Consider the following 19,874-nt stretch of genomic DNA (forward strand, 5'->3'; position numbering starts at 1 on the left):
TGGAATAAAATAGTAACTCCACACTTAAGAGAATGTAACTCTCCCTCACTAATTCAATGTATGGCAAAAGTGTAACTCTTCCTCATTAAATGCACTTATAACTCCCTCATTCAATTCGATTTGTAACTCTCACCAAATGTTTTCTCATATCTAAGTTCAATTTGTAAGACTATGCATAGCTTCTTGCCACTCTAAATCGCAATAGTTATATCAAGATTCAACACAACACAAAACTACTCTAAATCACAATAGATAAACCAACACAATGCAAAACTAGATGTGGACTTTTGGTCGTTTTCACATCCAATCTAGTTAGAATCTATATATTTGGCTAACTTTGGGTTGTTATTGTGCTAGAAGAATTCATGTCGCCAACTCAATGTATCTTTAATTCATCTTGTGATTCTCTTACATGTCCATTGATGACTTTCTCTTGGATTTGCCATGTATCCAAACATTGTGCTAGTTGCTTAACTAATATTTATCTATCAATGGTCAAGTAGATCAAGCTCCCTACGTGTTGTTTATCCAAGGTTGTGCACATGTCTTTCCTTGATTCATCCATAGTTGCCTCACACCAAGATCCATTTGGGTGTCACAAATATTACTCTCCTCCATGTTGACTCACTTGACTGTTTCGTAGCGTGTTGTTTATCCAAGGTTGTGCACATTTCTTTCCTTGATTCATCCATAGTTGCCTCACACCAAGATCCATTTGGGTGTCACAAATATTACTCTCCTCCATGCTGACTGACTTGACTATTTTCTTGACTAAGACAAGAAAATTCCTTGTGACTTTTGCCAAACTTCCATTCCTATATAGTAATGCAACATGCCTAGGTTTGTCATTTCAAATAAGATAAATACGTCTTTCTTCATTGGTTCAATATCAACTTCTTTAGAACATGTCAAAATTTAATAAACAACATATAGAAAAATTAGGATTAACCTTTGTTCAAAGTGGTTTTCACATAAAGATTAGTGTTTGCATCACATATTTTGAATTTGGATTGTCTGAAATGCTTATTGATTTGTGTGTACAATGCTTTGGGTGCTTGCTTCAAACCATATAATGTTTTTTGCAACTTATGGACAAACTATATGCTTTGCTTACCAAACCTTGCAAATTCAAGTGGTCACGCCACGAAGAATTTTTCATCAATCTCCACCCGTTTAGAATTTTTTTTTTCACATCCATCTGATGAACATGCTACGACAACTCACATTGTCATCTTTTCCATGGGTGAAAAGTTTCTTCAAAAGTCAATGTCTTCTTTTTTGGGCACATTATTTACCTACCAATTGCACTTTACATTTATCAAATATATCGTTGGATTTGCACTTAGTCTTGAGAATCCCCCTGCATTCAATTGCTTTATTATTTTATAATAGCTCCTACAAACTCCAAGTTTGATTTTCTGAATAGAATCAATCTTTATCTACATAGCATAGCACCACATAGCTTTCTTTGCTTTAAATGTTTGTGGTTCATATGTTCAAAGAGTTTCAATCATCAATTCATAATTAACTAAAGGTGATATCAATCATTTACTTATCTTGAACAACAATTTGTTCTTTTGCATGCTCTCTAATTATCTTTGCCTTTTAGTCTTCTCACCATATGAAGTATTAGGCTATGTGCCATAATTTTTAAGTTACTGGACCAATCACTTGGGTGTCTTTTGCAGTGCACTAGACTCTTCATTTTTTGATTAAAGATCAATCCATTGAAGATTTTCAATAGGATCCTTGGAAATGGTTTACCATGCATCAACAAACTTCTTAGAGTCTTCGTTTGTCATGCTATATTCATCAAACACAACATTGCTTTTCACTACATGTTATTGATCTTCATAATCCCATTATCCATATGCCTTTGATTGCTCATCATATCCTAATAACATGCGCTTGCACCCTTAGTTAGATGATTATGAGCTATGTGTTTTCTGTGGAATATGGATATAAGTTATAATAGATCTTCTAAATATGCACAAAGTTTCATGGTTGGATTTTGCCCACTCCATGCTTCTTCTACTGTAACATTCTAAACTACTTTAGTTGAATTCCCATTGATTATATAGATTGCACAATTATAAGCTTCAACCCAAAATTTCCAATCAACATTTATGAATTTCAACTTCCGTTGTGCCATATCTCAAATAAAAAAATTCTTGCACTATGCAACTCCATTCTATTCTAGCATGTAAGAGGTTGTGAACTTTCTTTCAATATTCTACTCTCTAAAGAATATCTCAAACTCATTGGTTCTATGCTCACCACCACAATTAGATCTCAATGCCTTGAGAGATCGATCACTTTAAGTTTCAATAAGAGGTTTCCATTCTTTTAAGTCTTGAAAACTCATCTTTTCCTTTGAATGAAGTAAATCCAAACTTGCCTATGATAATCATCTATGTAGATCATGAAATACATGTTGCCTACCTTATACGATCTATGCATAGGTCCAGATAGGTCAATATATACAAGTTCTAAATTCTAATATTGCATTCATGTGCCACTTTTCAATAGGGAACCTCTCTCTCCATTTTTGGGAGGTGACATTTCTAAACATACTTGTTTCGGAAACTCTAGAACATTTTTTAAAAGCACACTTTTCACTTATAAAAGGACATTGACTTTGTATTTCACAAAATCAACTTCTGGGTCCTCTTTGCCCCTCTCACTTTAATTCCAGGGCATGTATTAAAGAGGGCTAAACACTTTCAGAGGTACAAAATATCAACACTCCCTCTAACACTGTCAAAGAATTTGATATCCACCCAGATCCTTCATGCATAGGCTGTCCTCGCACTATGTGCATCCTGTCTTGTTGATCACCAAGCAACACACCTTGGATCATATCCACTCCCATTGAATAGATGAATACATGTCCCATCTCGAAAAATGTAGCATATCCATCATCCTCCAAAGTTGATAGTGAGAGCAAGTTTGCCTTCAGCCCTGCAACAAAAGGCACCTCGTCCACCTCTAGAGTCTCCCCAAACTCAACCTGGAATCTAACATGACCAACTCCTCTCACCACAAGGGTAATACTGAGGAATACATCCCATATTCTTGTCACGTGGCAAGATGCACCATTTTCAACCATCCATGACTTGCCATCCTCATAACCGGGACTATCACAGATGGAACAAAAGGACACTAGTGAGAACTCTCTCTCAAACTGCTCGATAAACTCACACACCTCTGTTGAGGCTGCTACCTAACTCTCCTTCTTTTTGTTGGGACATTGTCCAAAAAAGTGACCCAATTAACTTTCTTACATTATATAACGGGATCTTTCCTGGATTTCTTCTATTTGCCCATTGTTGATAGGGCCACAATCTCCTCATCATCTTCTTCTCTTTGACTAGTAGATCCAGAGTGGATCCTCAACTCCTCTTGGATGAAGACGTCCCACAACCGTTCCCATCCTGGTAAATGCTCCTTGGCAACGACCCCATAGACAAACCTCTCCCATGGCTTTGAGAGGCCATTTAGAGCTATCCTGACCAACTCTGTAGGGTCCACAGTCTCCCCCACAGTTGCAAGTTCATCTCGAACTTGTGTGATATAGGTGAGGAATGATGTAACTGTCTCATCCTTGTTTATCTTGATACACTTGAGCTTTTCCTTCAACGTCATGTTTTTGTTTTAACTTGAACTCTGGTACAACTTCTTCAAACAGTCCCACATCTCACATGCAAGAGCCTCACTGCTAATGTGAGGAACAATGTGGTCTTTCATACCATCTAGAATTATCCTCCTGGCTTAGATGTTCTTCTTCTTGAACTCAACTAATTGTTGTGGATCTTGTGGAGGTGCCCCCCAAATTTGTACTATGTTTATTGAATAGATCAACAAACTTTAACATCATGTGCTTGAACCAAATATGTGTCGTGCTTGAGAAGAATGTCTGGTTTTGTGCCAATTTGAAGTATATGAGCCATGACTCTGTTCTAGCAAGTTTCTTCTCCCATTTTCAAATTTTGATATCCATCGATGGTCTTTCCTATGTTTTCCATTTTTACTTACAACCTACACAAAAAATTTGTGAGCTTGAGCGCTGTGTAATCCTTAGTTAAGCTAAGCGTTTTTTGTGGCTGGGAAGAGGAGGATTGGGTTGATCTTAAAGAAAAACCCATGGCTTTTAGTGAGGAAAGAGACGAGCAATTTAGAAACCTGCAACCCAAATACATGTGCCAAGGATTGTTTATAACTAAGCTAAGAGTCTAATTCCGGGTATACGCACACTGTAATTAGTGGTCCAATGTAAGTTGCATGAAATGTCGAAACGTCTGGAAGTTTTCGAAACATGTACAGATGGAAACGTGACCCTTGGAAAATGGAAACATGACCTAAAACATCAGGCGAAACACACACACACACACACACACAAACACTATAAATAAGTTAATAACACACTATCTTGCAAGAGAAGAAAGAATGGGAGGAAAAGTGTAGGGAAATTTCGAGAGTATTTCAAGGAGGCTGAGTTCGGGAAATCGAGAGGCTGAGTAGTTGAAGGACAAAGGAGGTCGCATTGTAGAGAGGTTGATTTATCTAGTAGGCCAATTTTTCTTGAGTGTGTAGGGGTGGTATGAGGAGAAAAGGCAAGGGTTGTTTTGTTGGTGGTGGAGGCCGAGTTTCTCTAGGGTCGAATTCTTTAGGAGGTCGATATTTTGTTGGGCCTAATTCTTTAGGAGGCCAATTTTTTGGTGGTCGAATTCCTTGGGCCAAGTTTTTTACTGGGGGTCGAGTTACTGGTTCTAACAGTGCATTTTTTCCGTGTATTTTTCTTTATGGGTCGATCGAGGATTTTAATGAAAGAAAGGTCGAGGATTTTAATGAAGGAAAATTGTTATGGGTGTATACTTACTGTTGTGATGTGGTTGATCTCTTTGATTTATTTTTCTGCTACAAATATTTTATTTTAGAAGTTAAATACCAATGATATTTTTTTAAAGGGTGGTTCACAGACACTAAGTGATCGCTACATCTACGGGAAAATCCAGGTAGATCAAGCCGAAGTGATCTACCCATCGACCAAACTAGCAAGGCCTAACCCCAAGGGCGTCGAGGAGATTTGACCTCGTGACCTCCCAATAAGCGAGGTACTTAGCAATAGGAACTCGACCAACTGAGCTATCCCTTGGGGCTCTTAAATACCAATGCTATTATTTTCACAACAATTCAAAATTTTATTTAGTAATTTTTTGGCAATAAAAATTGTTGAGGTATGAAGAAATTTGGGTTCGTATTAGAAGTTTAACATGGTATCAGAGTTATAGAAACTCTGAGGGAAAGCTTTGAGATCAAAAGGGTTTTATAGAAGCAAGTTATTTCTTTTTATGGTAGTAGAATTTTTATTTTGTAGCTAGGGTTTTGTGATCAAAATTGATTTGTGAAATGACATCAATGAGCTTGAGATATGAAGACAGGTTGGATGGGGCCGCTAATTTTAGTCCATGGAAGGAGCGAATCACTATTGTTCTGAAAATGAATGGTATGTGGGATTTTGCAAACACGGAGATCCAGGTTCCTTTTGACCCTGCCAAGTAGCTAAGCACAATTTAAAAGATGTGAAAGTGATGGGTATTACCTTGGATGGTGTGAGGGATCATATAATTCCTCATATAACAGGGAAGGACACAACACGTAAGATGTGCACAACCTTAACTAGTCTTTATCAGACTAAAAAAGAGAATAAGAGACTAAAACTAAGCTCACTGTATAATATCTTATTTTATGGTACAATATTGCTATCAAGTGATTCCCTTCTATTTGAATTTCACAAGGATCTTTCACCTTCAGGACCCCTTTTGACCATCGAATGCTAGCGTGTCCATCTTTGATGAGATCTTGTTACTCATCATCCCTATAGGAACATGACACTTCTTCCAGAACATATGTCCCCATTTACTTCCCGATTTGCTTAAATAATAGGAACCTGTGCAACTATCTACCGTTCTGAATTGATGGAGGAGTTAGGGGCGGATCCAACTTCCTTAGTTGCAGGACCCCTGCTTTTAGTTGATAGTAGGGAATGGGATGGAAAACTAAATGTTACTGTTGATCCTGCTCCAGAGCTAGGGACTGCGCTTATTAAAAGAAAAGGGAGCCCGTATATTATTAATTGTCTCTTATGCATATCACGTGGATTTCCTGGGAGCAACAAAGAAAGTAGTAGTGTGTCCTAAACCTCGAAGCAAGCCATCCGAATGAAGGGCAGAAGCAAGGCCCTATTTATTATTATTCAAGGGGAATGCTCATTAAGTGCACTTCAATCCGAGCCATACCTAATAATGAAATGATTCCGGCAGTCCATGGATCAAGAGCTGAACCCCTATTATTATTATTATTATTAGGGACTTGGCGATTCATTTGCCCTTATAATAATTCTGCCCCATTCCATTCTTTAGACTTGATCTTGGTGATTGCTGATGAGTTGACCCTACTATTACTATGGGGTTGCCCATTTCTCTCCCCAGTTCGGACCACCTATGAGGCAAAAGATGTAGCGCGTGTACTGGTGGGATGGTTTAGAGGCATGCTTTTCTTATCCACTGCACCCTTCCATTATTCTTATTTGAGGCAAATCTTTAGATAACTAGAAGTTGGGCTATGGAGATATGAGGCTAGTTCTTTTCCTAAGGTTCCTTCTTTTGCACCCCAATCCTACCCAATCAAACCAAACGCATAGTTGTGGTCTCGCCCTCTCGCTCGCATAGGAACTAATGAAGTCCAACTAGTAAAATGAGAGAGTAAGGTTCATGGCTGGGCTCCATTCCCTGGGTATAGGTGCATGCATGAACTAATAGGCTTTGCTCTCACGCTGTGCTCGTTGTTGCAATTGCGATTGTTGCTTTGGGGGTAGGGCAATCAATCAACTCTAGTTAGATGGTGCTTCCGATGATCAATTTTTCTATGCACTCAGGTGAGGTTTACGGTCCACATCAATAGTTAGCTGCTTTCTCTTTGCCCCCTGCCCCGACATCACTTTAGGCATTTAGCCCCAAATGCATCACTGCTATAGCCTAGAGAATGGTAGTATACGAGGAAAGGTTCATTGCTTTTGGTACATGACCAGATGGGTGCTTTTTTTGTTTATCAATATGCTGACCATTTAGCATTAGTGACAATCCAAATCCGTTGATTAGCCGAGAAAGCGAAGAGTAGGCAATCCAATGCCAGACTTTACCATGGCTTTATCTATTTTCATGTAGTGGAGGGTGATGACTTAATAAAGTTAGGTTCGTTAGCTAAGTGGAATATCAAGATATCTCTGTCATGTGCTTTGAATCACTAACTCAATAGAAAAGAGTCATGTTTTCTCTTTTTATTCTCTCTTAAGTTTCATCACAACTTTGGGTGGGATAACCACCATAGGGATGGGATAACTGGGAAGAGATCGTAACAACTTTACGTGAGTGAAATACTTTGTGGCAATAAAGTAATAAGGCAAGCATAATTACATATATAATGAGATATATCTTTGTATATGGTATTATTCTATTAGGGTACAATTGACTATGAGAGCCTAAAGGGTAATTACATATATAATATCAACATTGATAATAAAGTGTAATTACATATATAAAGAATGACCAATGGATACTAGCCCAGTCGATGGGTTGAGTGTAAAGTGCCTTAGCGAACACGCCGCCCAAAGGATTCCTACTTAGAGTCGGTCACCTTAGTAAGTATACTACTTGGCTACTATGCTTTCAAACTTTGATTCACACTGAAAAGCGTGTTATTACATATATAATTGTTAATTTGGCAGCTCAAGGATAAATTCCCTTCTTTGGACAACCTTCCTCATCAAGAAAGATCCCTCCTAGCCCTTGGAAGAATTTAATTTGGTCAAGGAAAAATTTCATTTTTAAAGTGAAACCCACAAGTACACAAAAGTACAAGTCGGTCTGGACAAGTTAATTCGACCTCCTAAGATGCAAATAAGTACACCGCATGTGACATCACTTTGGAGCATCCTCACATCATCACATCTTCTCTCTCTTCTCTTGATTGGTTCATACAGGTCTGCGATTGGAGGTTCGAGCTCACACGTACGAAGGGAAGAAGGCTAGTTCTAATTTCTGCGTTGACTTTTCTGTTTGGGACAATTTCACCAGCCGTTGACTAACTTTGACTTGGAGTTTTGACTTTGAAAGTTTCGAATTTTGGAGGCTGAATTCTTTGGGCAAAGGACCGAACTTTTCGGGGCAGTTTGACTTGGGTTGACCACATGCATGTTGATTGAGGTTTGACCACAAAATTATGAAGTTTGACGACAAACTTTCTCTCTCCTTTGACAGAGCTTTTTGAATGATCTTTGACCAACAAGGAAGGCTGAATATTTTGATTGTTGACTGAGCTGATTTGACTGCTGAATGTTGACTGGTTAGGGCATCTTTGACTACTATTGATTTTGACAAAAAATTGTAGACTTTGACTTTGGATCAGATTTGACTTTTGGGTTCATCTCTTGGATATTGGTTAGTGGATTGTTGGATAAGTCAAAGATTTGACTTTGACTCTATGGCTGATTGGAACACTATATCTCTCTGCTGAACATTTGATGACAATCTAATAGAAGAAGACTTTTGAAAGGGTTTTCCCCCTTGGGGTTTTTCCTTGGTCTTTGACCTAATCTTGTGTCTCTTGTTATTGCTCTTCGCTGTTTTCTATTGTGCATTGGATTCACTATTCTATCTACAATTACTTATTGTTAATAAAAAACTGATTTTTTTGGATCATTGATTGATAATTGAAGAAGAATTGGAATATGCAATTGTGCTAAGCATAAAACACTAGAAAATTAACAATAATAAGTGATCTTATACCTTAATTCTGGCAGTGCGAGATAAGGTGACAATCCTTTCACATCGAAACTATTCATCTTACCTTACAAAGTAAGTTGGGCAATTTGCAAGGTTGAGCCAACTCGTGTCATGGTGTAAAAGTGGCGGGAGGCTATTCCTTGTGCCAAGTTTTCTAGTGGGAGCTGAGTTACTGGTTCCAACAATGCATTTTTTTCATGTATTTTTCTCAATGGGTTAGTGGAAGATTTTAATGAAAGAAAGGTTGAGGATTTTAATGAAGGAAAATTGTTATGGGTGTATACTGATTGTTGTGATGTGATTGATCTCTTCGATTTTATTTTTCCGCTACAAATATTTTAGTTTAGAAGTTAAATACCAATGATATTATTTTCACAACAATTCAAGATTTTATTTACTAATTTTTTAGGAATACAAATTGTTCAGGTATAAAGAAATCTGGTTTGGTATTAGAAGTTTAACAGGTTATCAAAGCTATAGAAACTTTGAGGGAGAGATTTGAGATCGCAAGTGTTTTATAGAAGCAAGTTCTTTCTTTTTAGAATAGCATAATTTTTATTTTGTAGCTAGATTTTTGTGACCAAAGTCTATTTGTGAAATGGCATCAATGAGCTTGAGATATGAAGACAGGTTGGTTGGGGCCGCTACTTTTAGTCCATGGAAGGACCGGATCACTATTGTTCTGAAAATGAATGGTATGTGGATTTTGCAAACATGGAGATCCAGGTTCCTTCTGGCATTACCAAGTAGCTGAGCACAATTTGAAGGATGTGAAAGTGATGGGTATTATCTTGGATGGTGTGAGGGATCATATAATTCCTCACATAATTGGGAAAGACACAACATGTAAGATGTGCGCAACCTTAACTAGTCTTTATTATACTTAGAAAGAGAATAGGATAATGGCGTTGCAGGAGAAGTTGAACAACATTCAAATGGACAAATCAGAGATTGTAACGTCATATCTCACTAGCATCCAGTAGGCTCGTGATGAGCTTTCAGTTGTGGGATAGGCTATGGGTGATTCAAAGCTAGTGAAGGTAGCTTTGAAGGGATGCAACAAGCAATGAACCACCTTTGTGGAGGGGATCCTTGCTAGACAACTTCTTGATTGGAGTTGGTTGTGGGATGACTTCCTCCAGAAAGAAATATGGGAGACTACGATAAGTGGTGGACGACGTAGGAGTGGTGACAGGGAGGAGGAACTTGCTCTCGCTGTACAAGCGAAGAAGGGCAAGGGGAAGGCCAAGCATAACCATGGTGGAGGAGCATCTTCATAAAGTAAAAAGGAGAATGAAATGAGCAAAGTAAAATGCTTTGTATGTCATAAGTTCGATCACTTTGCCGAACAATGTCCAAATAGGGAGAAGGGCGAGGGAAAACATCTATGGCAACCACAACATAGATTGATGAGTTGGTTGAGAAGTTCGAGAAGAACTTTGCCTTTTGGTTTCATGTTTTTTTGGCATTGTTGAGAGGGGTGTGGTTTGTGGACATTGGAGCATCTCGTCACATTGCGGGATCTCGAGATATTTTCACCAACTTGACCAAAGAGCCTAGAGACCTACATGTGGAGCTTGGGGACAACACTAAGTATATAGTAGAGGGCATTGGCAACATTGAGTTTTAGATGGACGAGTATCATGGAGGTGAACCAAATGATGTTTGTACCGGGGTTGGAAAAGAATCTCCTTTAAGTTTTGGCCATATAGTACAAAGGACTAGAGGTCAGCTTCACGGGAGGTGAATTAGCTATTAGGTCGAAAGGAGCCGATCCTAGCAAGAGGCAGGTGATTGGGAGCATGAAGAACAACCTACTTTAGTTGAAGGACATTCGGTGAAGGCTCTTATACATGATAGTGATAGCTAGAGTGAGCTTTGGTAGAGGAGGATGGGACACCTATAGTATAGGGCTCTTCCTATGTTACAGAGGATGGTTACATGTTTTTGGAAAATCAGGGTGGAGCAATTGTGGAAAGGGTGTGCACTTGGCAAACATCCCAAGGTAGCCCGTCCCCTTAGTGAGACCGAGACCAAGGGGATATTGGACTTAGTGCATTCAGATATATGTGGTCCTATGTCAATGGAATCATTCACGGAGTCCACCTACTTTGCGACATTCATAGATCACTATTCCAGGAAGACTTAGATCTACTTCCTGAAGGCAAGGGTGAGGTCTTTGGTTGATTTCACGAGTTCAAAGCTCTTGTGGAGAACCCGACCAAGAAGAAGATTAAGGTACTAAGCCCTGATAATGGGGGCGAGTATACCTCCAACGAGTTTAAGGATTTCTGCAAGGAGGTAGGGAACAAGAAGGAACTCACAGTGCGGGACAACCCTCAGCAGAATGGGGTTGCCGAAAGAAAGAACAAGATCACAGTGGGAGCAACGAAGGAAATTAATCTATGATTAAGACTTTCCTATGTTTTTGTGAGCAAAAGCTCGTATTACAACTATTTATTTGTAGAACAAGAGTCCTCACAGAGTATTGGAGGACAAGATTCCTGAGGAGATGTTTACAGGTGTGAGATGAAAGGTGAGTCATTTGCGCATCTTTAACAATCTAGTTTATGTCCATATTCCTATAGAGAAGAGGACTAAGTTGGAGCCCTCGTCAGAGAAGGGCAATTTTTGTAGGCTATAATGAGGTCTCAAAGGCCTACAAGGTCTAAATTCTACAATAGAGGAGAGTCGTTGTCAGTCGAGGTGTCAGATTTGAGGAGGGCTGGACCTTTAGGAGGTCTCATGGTACATAGCCAATAGGGTGGAGGATCATGAGCAAGAGGCTCCTAAGGTTGAGTAGGGACCAACAACACCAACAACGGGGACATAGCCTATAGATCTAGAGGAGTGAGATGTTCTTTCGAGCTCTACTAAGAGGCCGAGATGGGTTGAACACAATAGACCACTAGTGATATTTTCCAGTTATTTGGCCTTGATGAGCAACATCAGTGAGTTTGAGCTTTCCACTTTTGAGGAGGCTGCAAATGAGCAGGTCTGGAGGGATGCCATGGTGGAGTATAGCTCCATCAGGAGGAATGATGTGTGGGACATGGTGCCGAGGCCCGAGGCCTTAGAGGAAGTCAGTGGTCATTTCTCGATGGATCTACAAGATCAAGCATGCAACTGATGACAATGTCGAGAAGTACAAAGTGAGGTTCGTGGCAAGAGGGGTCTCCCAGATGGAGGGAGTGGAGTATGAGGAGACATTTGCTCCTGTTCCCAGATATGCATCTATTAGGGCGATCATATCTATTGCTTTAGAGATGAAGTAGCAGATACATCAGATGGATGTGAACACTAGGGTTGTGGGGAGTGCCCCCCCTCTCGAACTCGCTCTTAAAGAGCGCTCCGGGCGGGAACACATCGTAAGCGACCCCAGGTGCGTGCTCCAGGCGGGAACGCATCGTGAGCAACCCCAGGTGCGCGCTCCAGGCGGGAACGTATCGTGAGCGACCCCAGGTGCGCGTTCCCTAAAAAAATTCGCTCCCTACCAATTCAGGAGTAGAGCCCTCTATGTGGGGGAGACTCCCAATAATCAAGAGCACCTAGGGTACTAGGGTATGGAACTTGTATTTAATTAGGAGCACCAAGGTCGTTCGACTATGCAGGAGGAGACTCCCAATAAAGCACGAGACAAGAAAGTAAAAATTTCTCGTGTCCAGAGGGTCAAGCAGTAGATAATAGATTTACTTGTCTTTTCTAGTTTCTAGTACTTTTTATAACTATTGACTCTTTCATATTTATTATGGTATTTTTTGTAAACAATATATGACAATTTAAGTTTGAAGTTTGAAGTTGGCATTTATAACTCATTGGTAATGAATTATGAATATGATGCTTTGTGAAAGTTGAAACATTTCATTTCATGTTAGATATTCTTTGTTATCATTTGGTGACTTGGTAATGGTAATGGTTACAAGTCCAACTTACAACTTTTGTGATCAATGATGTAAACTGTTATATATCGGATTTTGAAAGCTTGGAACTTTAATATTGATGAATCATGAGACTCGATATGTTGTATGTTATTAACTTGTGGATGTGGTTGATGAAGATTATAACTTCTAGATGATTGATGTTATATGGTTCAATCCGTGTTTTTATGCTTTTTATATCCAATTCATCATTCTACATGCTTTTGTTGACATATATGCATCAAAATATATAAAAAATATATATTATTTAAAAATTTGCCCCTGATTCGCTCCCAAACCGGGAGTTTTTGAAAAATTCGCTCCCCACTCCCACTTCTGCTACCCGCTTTTTCTTCTGCTCCCAAGTAACCTTGGTGAAGATTGCCTTCCTTAATGGGGTGATTGAGGAAGAGGTGTGTATTGAGCAGCCTCAATACTTTAAGGTGCATGGGAGAGAGTCTCATGTATGTAGGTTGACGAAGGCCCTTTATGGGCTACAATAGGCTTCACGCGCATGGTATGCCAGGATTAATGGATATCTTCTTGGTTTGGGCTTCACCAAGAGTAAAGCAAACTCCAACTTGTATTACGTACTTGTTGAGGGTGAACCGCTTATCTTGGTCCTCTATGTGGATGATCTCTTCTTGATGGGATCAAGAAGCTCATAAGGATGCACAAGGAGAATTGTGCTTCGAAATTTGAGATGGACATTGGCTTGATGCATTACTTTTTGGGATTAGAGGTGTGGCAGTAGCTAGGAGAGATTTTCCAAGGATAGTGCAAGTATGTAGTGGAGGAGATTTCAGATGGAGGACTGCAGGCTGATGTCTAGACTCTACACCTATGACCACCAACTTGAAGAGGTTAAGTGCTTGTAAGGGAGAGTTGGTGGATCCCACATTGTATAGGCAACTGATCGAGTCCTTGATGTATTGGGTCAACACTAGGCCAGATATTTGTTTTGCTATGAACACACTCAGCCAATTCATGGTGGAGCCAAGACAGGTTCATTGGGTGGCAGCGAAACATGTGTTGAGATACCTGCGAGTTACAGTGGACATTGGACTGAGATATGTTGGAGTTGGTGGAGTGAGTTGCAGGGGTACACAGATATATTTCCACAGAGCAGCAGGTGGCAAATATTCTCACCAAGCCTCTAGTGAAAAGGTAGTTCGTGTTTTATAGGGACAAGTTGGGGGTGGTAAAGAATCCCTTCCTTCTTAGGAGGGAATGTTGTTCAGAAGGTATTCTACATGAGCTTGGTGTCTTAGAATGTAGAAGATGTTTGATTGCCTCTTTAGGTGTTTGCTTGTTGGAATAAGTGGAGGAAGCAAGTTTCTCTAGAGCAAGAGGCTCAACTAAACTGAAGAGAAGGTAGAAAGAGTTAAGAACCTAGTTGGGCTTTTATTTTGTATTTCAATAATAATCTGCTAATAACTAATTGTCGGGTCTTGAGGACATGGTAGAACTCAACACTCTCAAACCAAGCGACTTCTTTCTTGATTTGTTTGGTTATTCTGATTAGAATGCGATTGCTTAGAGGGGAGGTTCTGAGCATTAGTTTGTTGATTAGATCCGAGTTCCCAATGACAATTAAGTTCTTGATATTCTTGTCACTAATGATCCTCAACCCTTGAAATAGAGCAAATGCCTTTGCTTGATTGTTTGAAGCATTACCCAGTTACCATTCAAAGGTGTTTTCCATGTTTCCCTTGGGATTTCTTTTGTGTTATTTAAAAAATTAATTGACATTATAATGAAAATTAATGTTATAGGGTTTTCCAGGGGATCTCTTATTTATACTTGCTGATTAAATTCATGTTTCATTTCTATCAGATATCATTATTGGTACATCCTGATAAGTGCAACCACCCACAGTCAAAAGAGGCATTTGGAGGTATGTGAAAGTCAACATATTCTGTCATTTTTGCTATTGTTTTTGGCATCGGAAGGAAACGATTTCTGTTGTCTTGCTGTCCTAGTGGCTATTATTTTATAATTTGTTGTTGAAGTGTGGATTACTAAGTTTTTGTGGCCATTTTTACCCATATTAAGACTGGGATGTTTGTGTCCATCATTTTGCATATTTCTATATTTGCTGACTGCTCAGTGCTGTGTGTTCATTCCAACAACAGTTTTTTTTGTATTCTCGAAAAAGAAAACATTTGTTTTTCTTATTGCAGAAAGAAACATTGGAAGATTCTGCTGTTTTTTCATTTTCCTTCTGTTGTATCTGCAAAATTGTTCAAGTGTCACACATCAATGACTTTTCTCTGCTTTTGGAAGTTTGATTTTGTTTAGTTCCACCTGTCCTCCTTTGTCTTCTACAAGAGGAAGAACTATATATTAAATATTTTTTATTTCAGATAATTGAGGAATGCACAAATTAAAATTAGGTTTGAAAGTATACCCACACGATCTAAGGTTGTTTAAGCACCTCACATAAGATCACAATTTTGATCTGACAGATATCATGACATATTATGCTGTCTAGCTGTAGTGAAACTGTAAATAACCTTGAATGCTGAATTTGACAAAAATGTTAATATCAACTTTTTGACAAATATCCAATCTTGGAGCTCCGTGGGCTGAACTCAGTAATCATGGCAGCATTAACTTGGCTGCTTTGATGAGCACTGTTGCTTAAGCATTCCCATTTGTGACTTCATTCTTATTTTGAAATTAACACTATATTTCTGTTCTGTCCAGTAGTTCATTTTGTAAGTTACTCAAGAGCCAGTTTGTATATATGAGGACTAAAGCAAAATCAATTATGTTATTTTTATGTAAATTTGTGTCATGTACAGGAAACAGTGCCTTAATTTTGACATTTTAACTATCTAAATTCCAAAATTTGTCTTTAAAGAACATTTAAATTGGTTCTAAATGTTGAAAATGTAGTGAGTAAAGGTCTTCTTGCTTGTGCCTTAGCTAGTGAAGACGTCGATTTGTTCTTCTCTTAGTATGAGTGCGAGCTCATGAGTTAGACTTCAGTTAGGATGAATTTATTTCTAGTTTATTGGAATAATCATCAAGTTAGCATGCATAGAGTTGGAGCTTCAGTTAAATGGAGTTTTCATCAGTTTGACTACAAGACAAGGTGGCAGTTACAAGCTCAGTTAGAATGAGCTAGTCTTTAGTCTTGATTGAAGGGAGAACGAGTTAAGACTCCAAGTGTTGATTGGAGAGAGAATCAATTGGACTCTTAGTTAGCTTGCAATCAGAACTTGAGATTCTAAATTGAGCTAGGTCCCTTGCATGATCGAATGGATCTATAAATAGGAGGACGAAGGCACAGGAAATCGCAAGATAGTTCACGAGTTTGTGAGATCATCTTTGATTGTGGAGAGCGCAGAATTGAGAGCTTGTGTCCTAAGAATTAGGAGGATTTGCGCTAAGGGTTTAGGAGGCTGCTAGTGCACGGAGATCAAGGAGCAATAATCAAGGGATAGGCAGGGCATGTCAAGGTATTCGGCAGGGAAACAGATGCAGGCTAGTGGGCCGAGATCAAGCAGTGATCAAGGCAGGACGAGATCAATTGTATCAGTTGAGATTTGTGAGAAGAAGCAGAATGCTTCCTCAAAGACGGATTGCCTTGTAATAGATCCAATTGCTCAAGAACAATCAATAAAATACCACAACAAAGATAGCAAGTTTTCCCTTTTGGGTTTCTTGGATAAACAAACGTGTCAATTTGTGTGATGTGTTTTTATCTCTGGTGTTTTTATTCCACTGCTTCTAATTTGTTAAGGAACTCTGTATCTTGGTGAAAGTAAATTGAGTTTCAGTTTTCAGTTGCCTAGTTTTTGATTCTCTAAGTAGTTGCAAAGTTTCATGAAAAGTTAACACTAAACTAAGTTTAAAGGGGGATGTGTAACACTTCTTTCCTCAGTACTGTCAAAATTGTCCTTGGTTTATGCCGCTTGTTATATTCTTCCTTCTTCCTTCTTGTTATATTCCACTCACATTTACCCACTTATTTTTCTAATCTTTCTTCAGGTTTTAGAGCTTTTATCCAGATCTTCTTGTGGCAATTGTTCCTTAATTTATTTCAAAGGCATCTTTGGTTATACTTGAGTGGGCTTCCATTTTGGCATTTTGCGTCTCCGAATTACTATTAATGAGAAATCTATGTATTTTTCTGTAATAAAATCTACAGAATCCTTTTTTAGGCTTGATATCTACCAAATCATTGCTGTCAAAAAATCTATCAAAATTTTGATCAAAGATTTTTACTTCTGAACCTTTCATTAGCTGTGCAGTTAGATATTACATTGAAATTGCCCCCTATTAGAACACGCCTCTTACACATGCTGTTCGAGGGATTTTCAACGAGCTGGACAACAAGTCTTGTCATACTGGTGTTTGAAGGAGGGGAGATGAATGACCCAAGCAACTATAGAACAATAAGGATGACCAACTTGGTGTTTGCAAGACTACGAGAGAAATGCCCAGAAAGAAATTAAACAGATGGGCAGAAAGACACAGGGAAAAAGGTGGCCAACTTCTGGTCTAAACACTCTACTGTGGTCCATTGCCCCGCCTTATGACATATGGTGGAGATGATGTGGGACTCCACAGATGAAGAACTTTGGAGTTGCTTCATGAACTTTATGAAAGCTTTTGAAATGGTAAGTAAAGAGAAATTGTGGATTTATTCAATCCCTAAAGACATGAAAGGGGTTTATTCAATCCCTTGCTCTTGTGGGATTCCCTACATTGGGGAAACGGGTCGCTCCATTAATCTTTGTATTCAGGAACATGCTGCTGACCTCAGGCATAGGCATTCCCGTTCCTCAGCTATTGCTGAGCATGCAGAGAAAACTTTGCATCATGTTTGCATTGAGAACTCCCAGGTCATCGCTAGGATTGATCACTTTCATCATAGGAAGTTACGTGAGGCCATTGAAATTGAAAAGCATCCGAGGAATCTCAATAGGGATGATGGCTGGACCTTAAGTAGGAGTTGGGTTCCTGCCCTTTCTTCTTGACTTCTATGTTTTTTAATCTGTTTCACTCCTTATTGTGTTTGTTTTTATTTTCATTTTATTTTTCATATATATATATATATAAAATTTTATTGGTTGATTATTATTAACACTATTATTTATTCATTTATCTATTTTTTTTTAAATTTTATTTCTTTATTTTTTAATTTAATTTTATTTTCATTTTATTTTATATATATATATATATATATATTTTAACGGCTATCTATGTTTAATATTAATAATTATTCTATTATGTTTATATTAGTATTTAATATCCTTCCCAACTAATTTATTTTTTAATATTATTTTGACCTAACTAATCTCTAACGTTCTTCTTATAACTAAAATTATTTAATTTACTTAACTAAATTTCTAACGGTTACTTCTGGCACATGGGGCATCTCTGCTATTTATACCTAATTTCAGATCTGGTTTTTCATCCTTGTCCTGAGGATGAACCACAATAGATGGTTCAAAACGTCAACTCTGAAACAACTATGTGATTATTCCGAAAATTCTATTTGATAATGATATGGATCACAGAAGTCTGAAAGCAAAAATGCTCATATAGTTGAGGGTCTTGACTGGGTGTAGTGATGCGCTATATATGCTTTATGAGTAGGTCAATACCAGGATCAAAACTTGGGGAGGACTATCAGATTAGCTTCAAAAATGATATTGGGGTGAAACAAGGCTATCCTCTCTCATTGACAAATTAGAATAACGTATTAATGGAAAAGGAAGCAGATGGCTGAAAATAGATGGGTTGATATTCAGAATCCTTTTATACTTGTATGATGTCATCCTAGCAGCAAGGGCATTGCACAACCTACATGAGCACTTGACAACACTTGAGATCTGCACGGAGGTGGGGATGGATGTATGTATAGGTAAAAACAAGGTTTTTATACTTGCTCAAGGGGGATGACCTCACCAGCAATAAAATTCAACAGTGCTAAGTTGGGACAAATGCACTAGGAAAATAGTTCAAGGTGATTGTAAGGCAACAACTTTGTTGCAAAACAAATGTAGGACAATGGAGTGTTAGGGTTGGTTAATAATTGACGCTCTCTTTCAGCGCCTTGTAAATTTCAACTCATTTACATGAGGTTTCCCAGATCTATTTCCTGTGAACTTTCAGCGTTATTGCTGAATATGAAATGTAAATTATAACAGCATATTTATAAATTTCACTTGTGTCCAACCAAATACATAATGAAACCCATGAAAATAAACACTTGAACATTGTAATTCAAGGGAACGCGATTTCCAGCTCTAATGGATCAATCCCCAACATATAACAGATCTGACAATAATTTAAACAACATATTTGTTATAACCACAAATATGCCCCTCTTAGCTTTTATTTACTTGTCAAATCACTCAATAAAATCTGCTGACTGTTATGTCAAATCAGCATACATAACCAGCATTAGAATCTACCCAATCACCATGAGAACATAAGCTGAAAATTGGATTTGCAATGCATGAAGTTTGGACAGCAAATACACTTCATACATGCAACATATGAAGTTACAAGTACATACCAGTGACTTATCACAAGCTGGTAAAAGATTGTCCTTCAAGTTTTTCACAAGCTAGGACTCTCGAATCCATCTGAACCATAGACATGACATCCACCATAAACAACAGACCCTAACCAAGTTAATCCTAGCCATTCCGAAAGGCTCAACAAGAAGTTAGCATCAACACCAAGAAGTTAGGTTAATAGATCTAGGATACTCATATCTAAACTAACACAAAAACAACTATTTTGGGCATTCTTGTTGTTTAGTTCAATGCCTTGATCAAATTTGCTAATCACTATCTTATTGAAAGGCATCATCTTCTTCCTAAAGAACAATGTTTCCATCATTACCATCTTCAAGCTTGTCTCATGAGAGCTTTCCAAGCAGAGTGCTCCAAGTCTCCTCTAGTTTTTTTTTTTGCCTCGAACCTTGGGTCCTTTTCACACAAGGACATCAACTCTAGCATTTTAATTCTAGGCCTTCCCCCCTTGCATTAACACAAGTTCGAAGACTCAAGGCATGTTTATCAACAAGATAGAATGATCTAACGAACTCCAATGGTATTTATGCATCTTAGGGTTTGCATCCCACAAA

General features: G+C 38.4%; 1 protein-coding gene across 1 annotated transcript in view; it reads left to right on the top strand.

Annotated features, from left to right (window-relative positions):
- Nucleotides 1-19,874, top strand: part of LOC149158927 (Chaperone DnaJ-domain superfamily protein) — a 228,331-nt gene that overhangs the window by 18,506 nt on the left and 189,951 nt on the right. Inside the window, exon 3 of the mRNA XM_089436371.1 lies at nt 14,597-14,657. Within this exon, the coding sequence (XP_089292497.1) occupies nt 14,597-14,657 (61 nt within the window). The remainder of the gene's footprint in view (nt 1-14,596; nt 14,658-19,874) is intronic.

This window comes from Pinus tabuliformis, chromosome 5_2 (genome assembly GCF_031772625.1).
Source record: "Pinus tabuliformis cultivar Carrire ecotype Pingquan chromosome 5_2, CPIR1, whole genome shotgun sequence".
In the NCBI taxonomy this organism is placed as follows: domain Eukaryota; kingdom Viridiplantae; phylum Streptophyta; class Pinopsida; order Pinales; family Pinaceae; genus Pinus; species Pinus tabuliformis.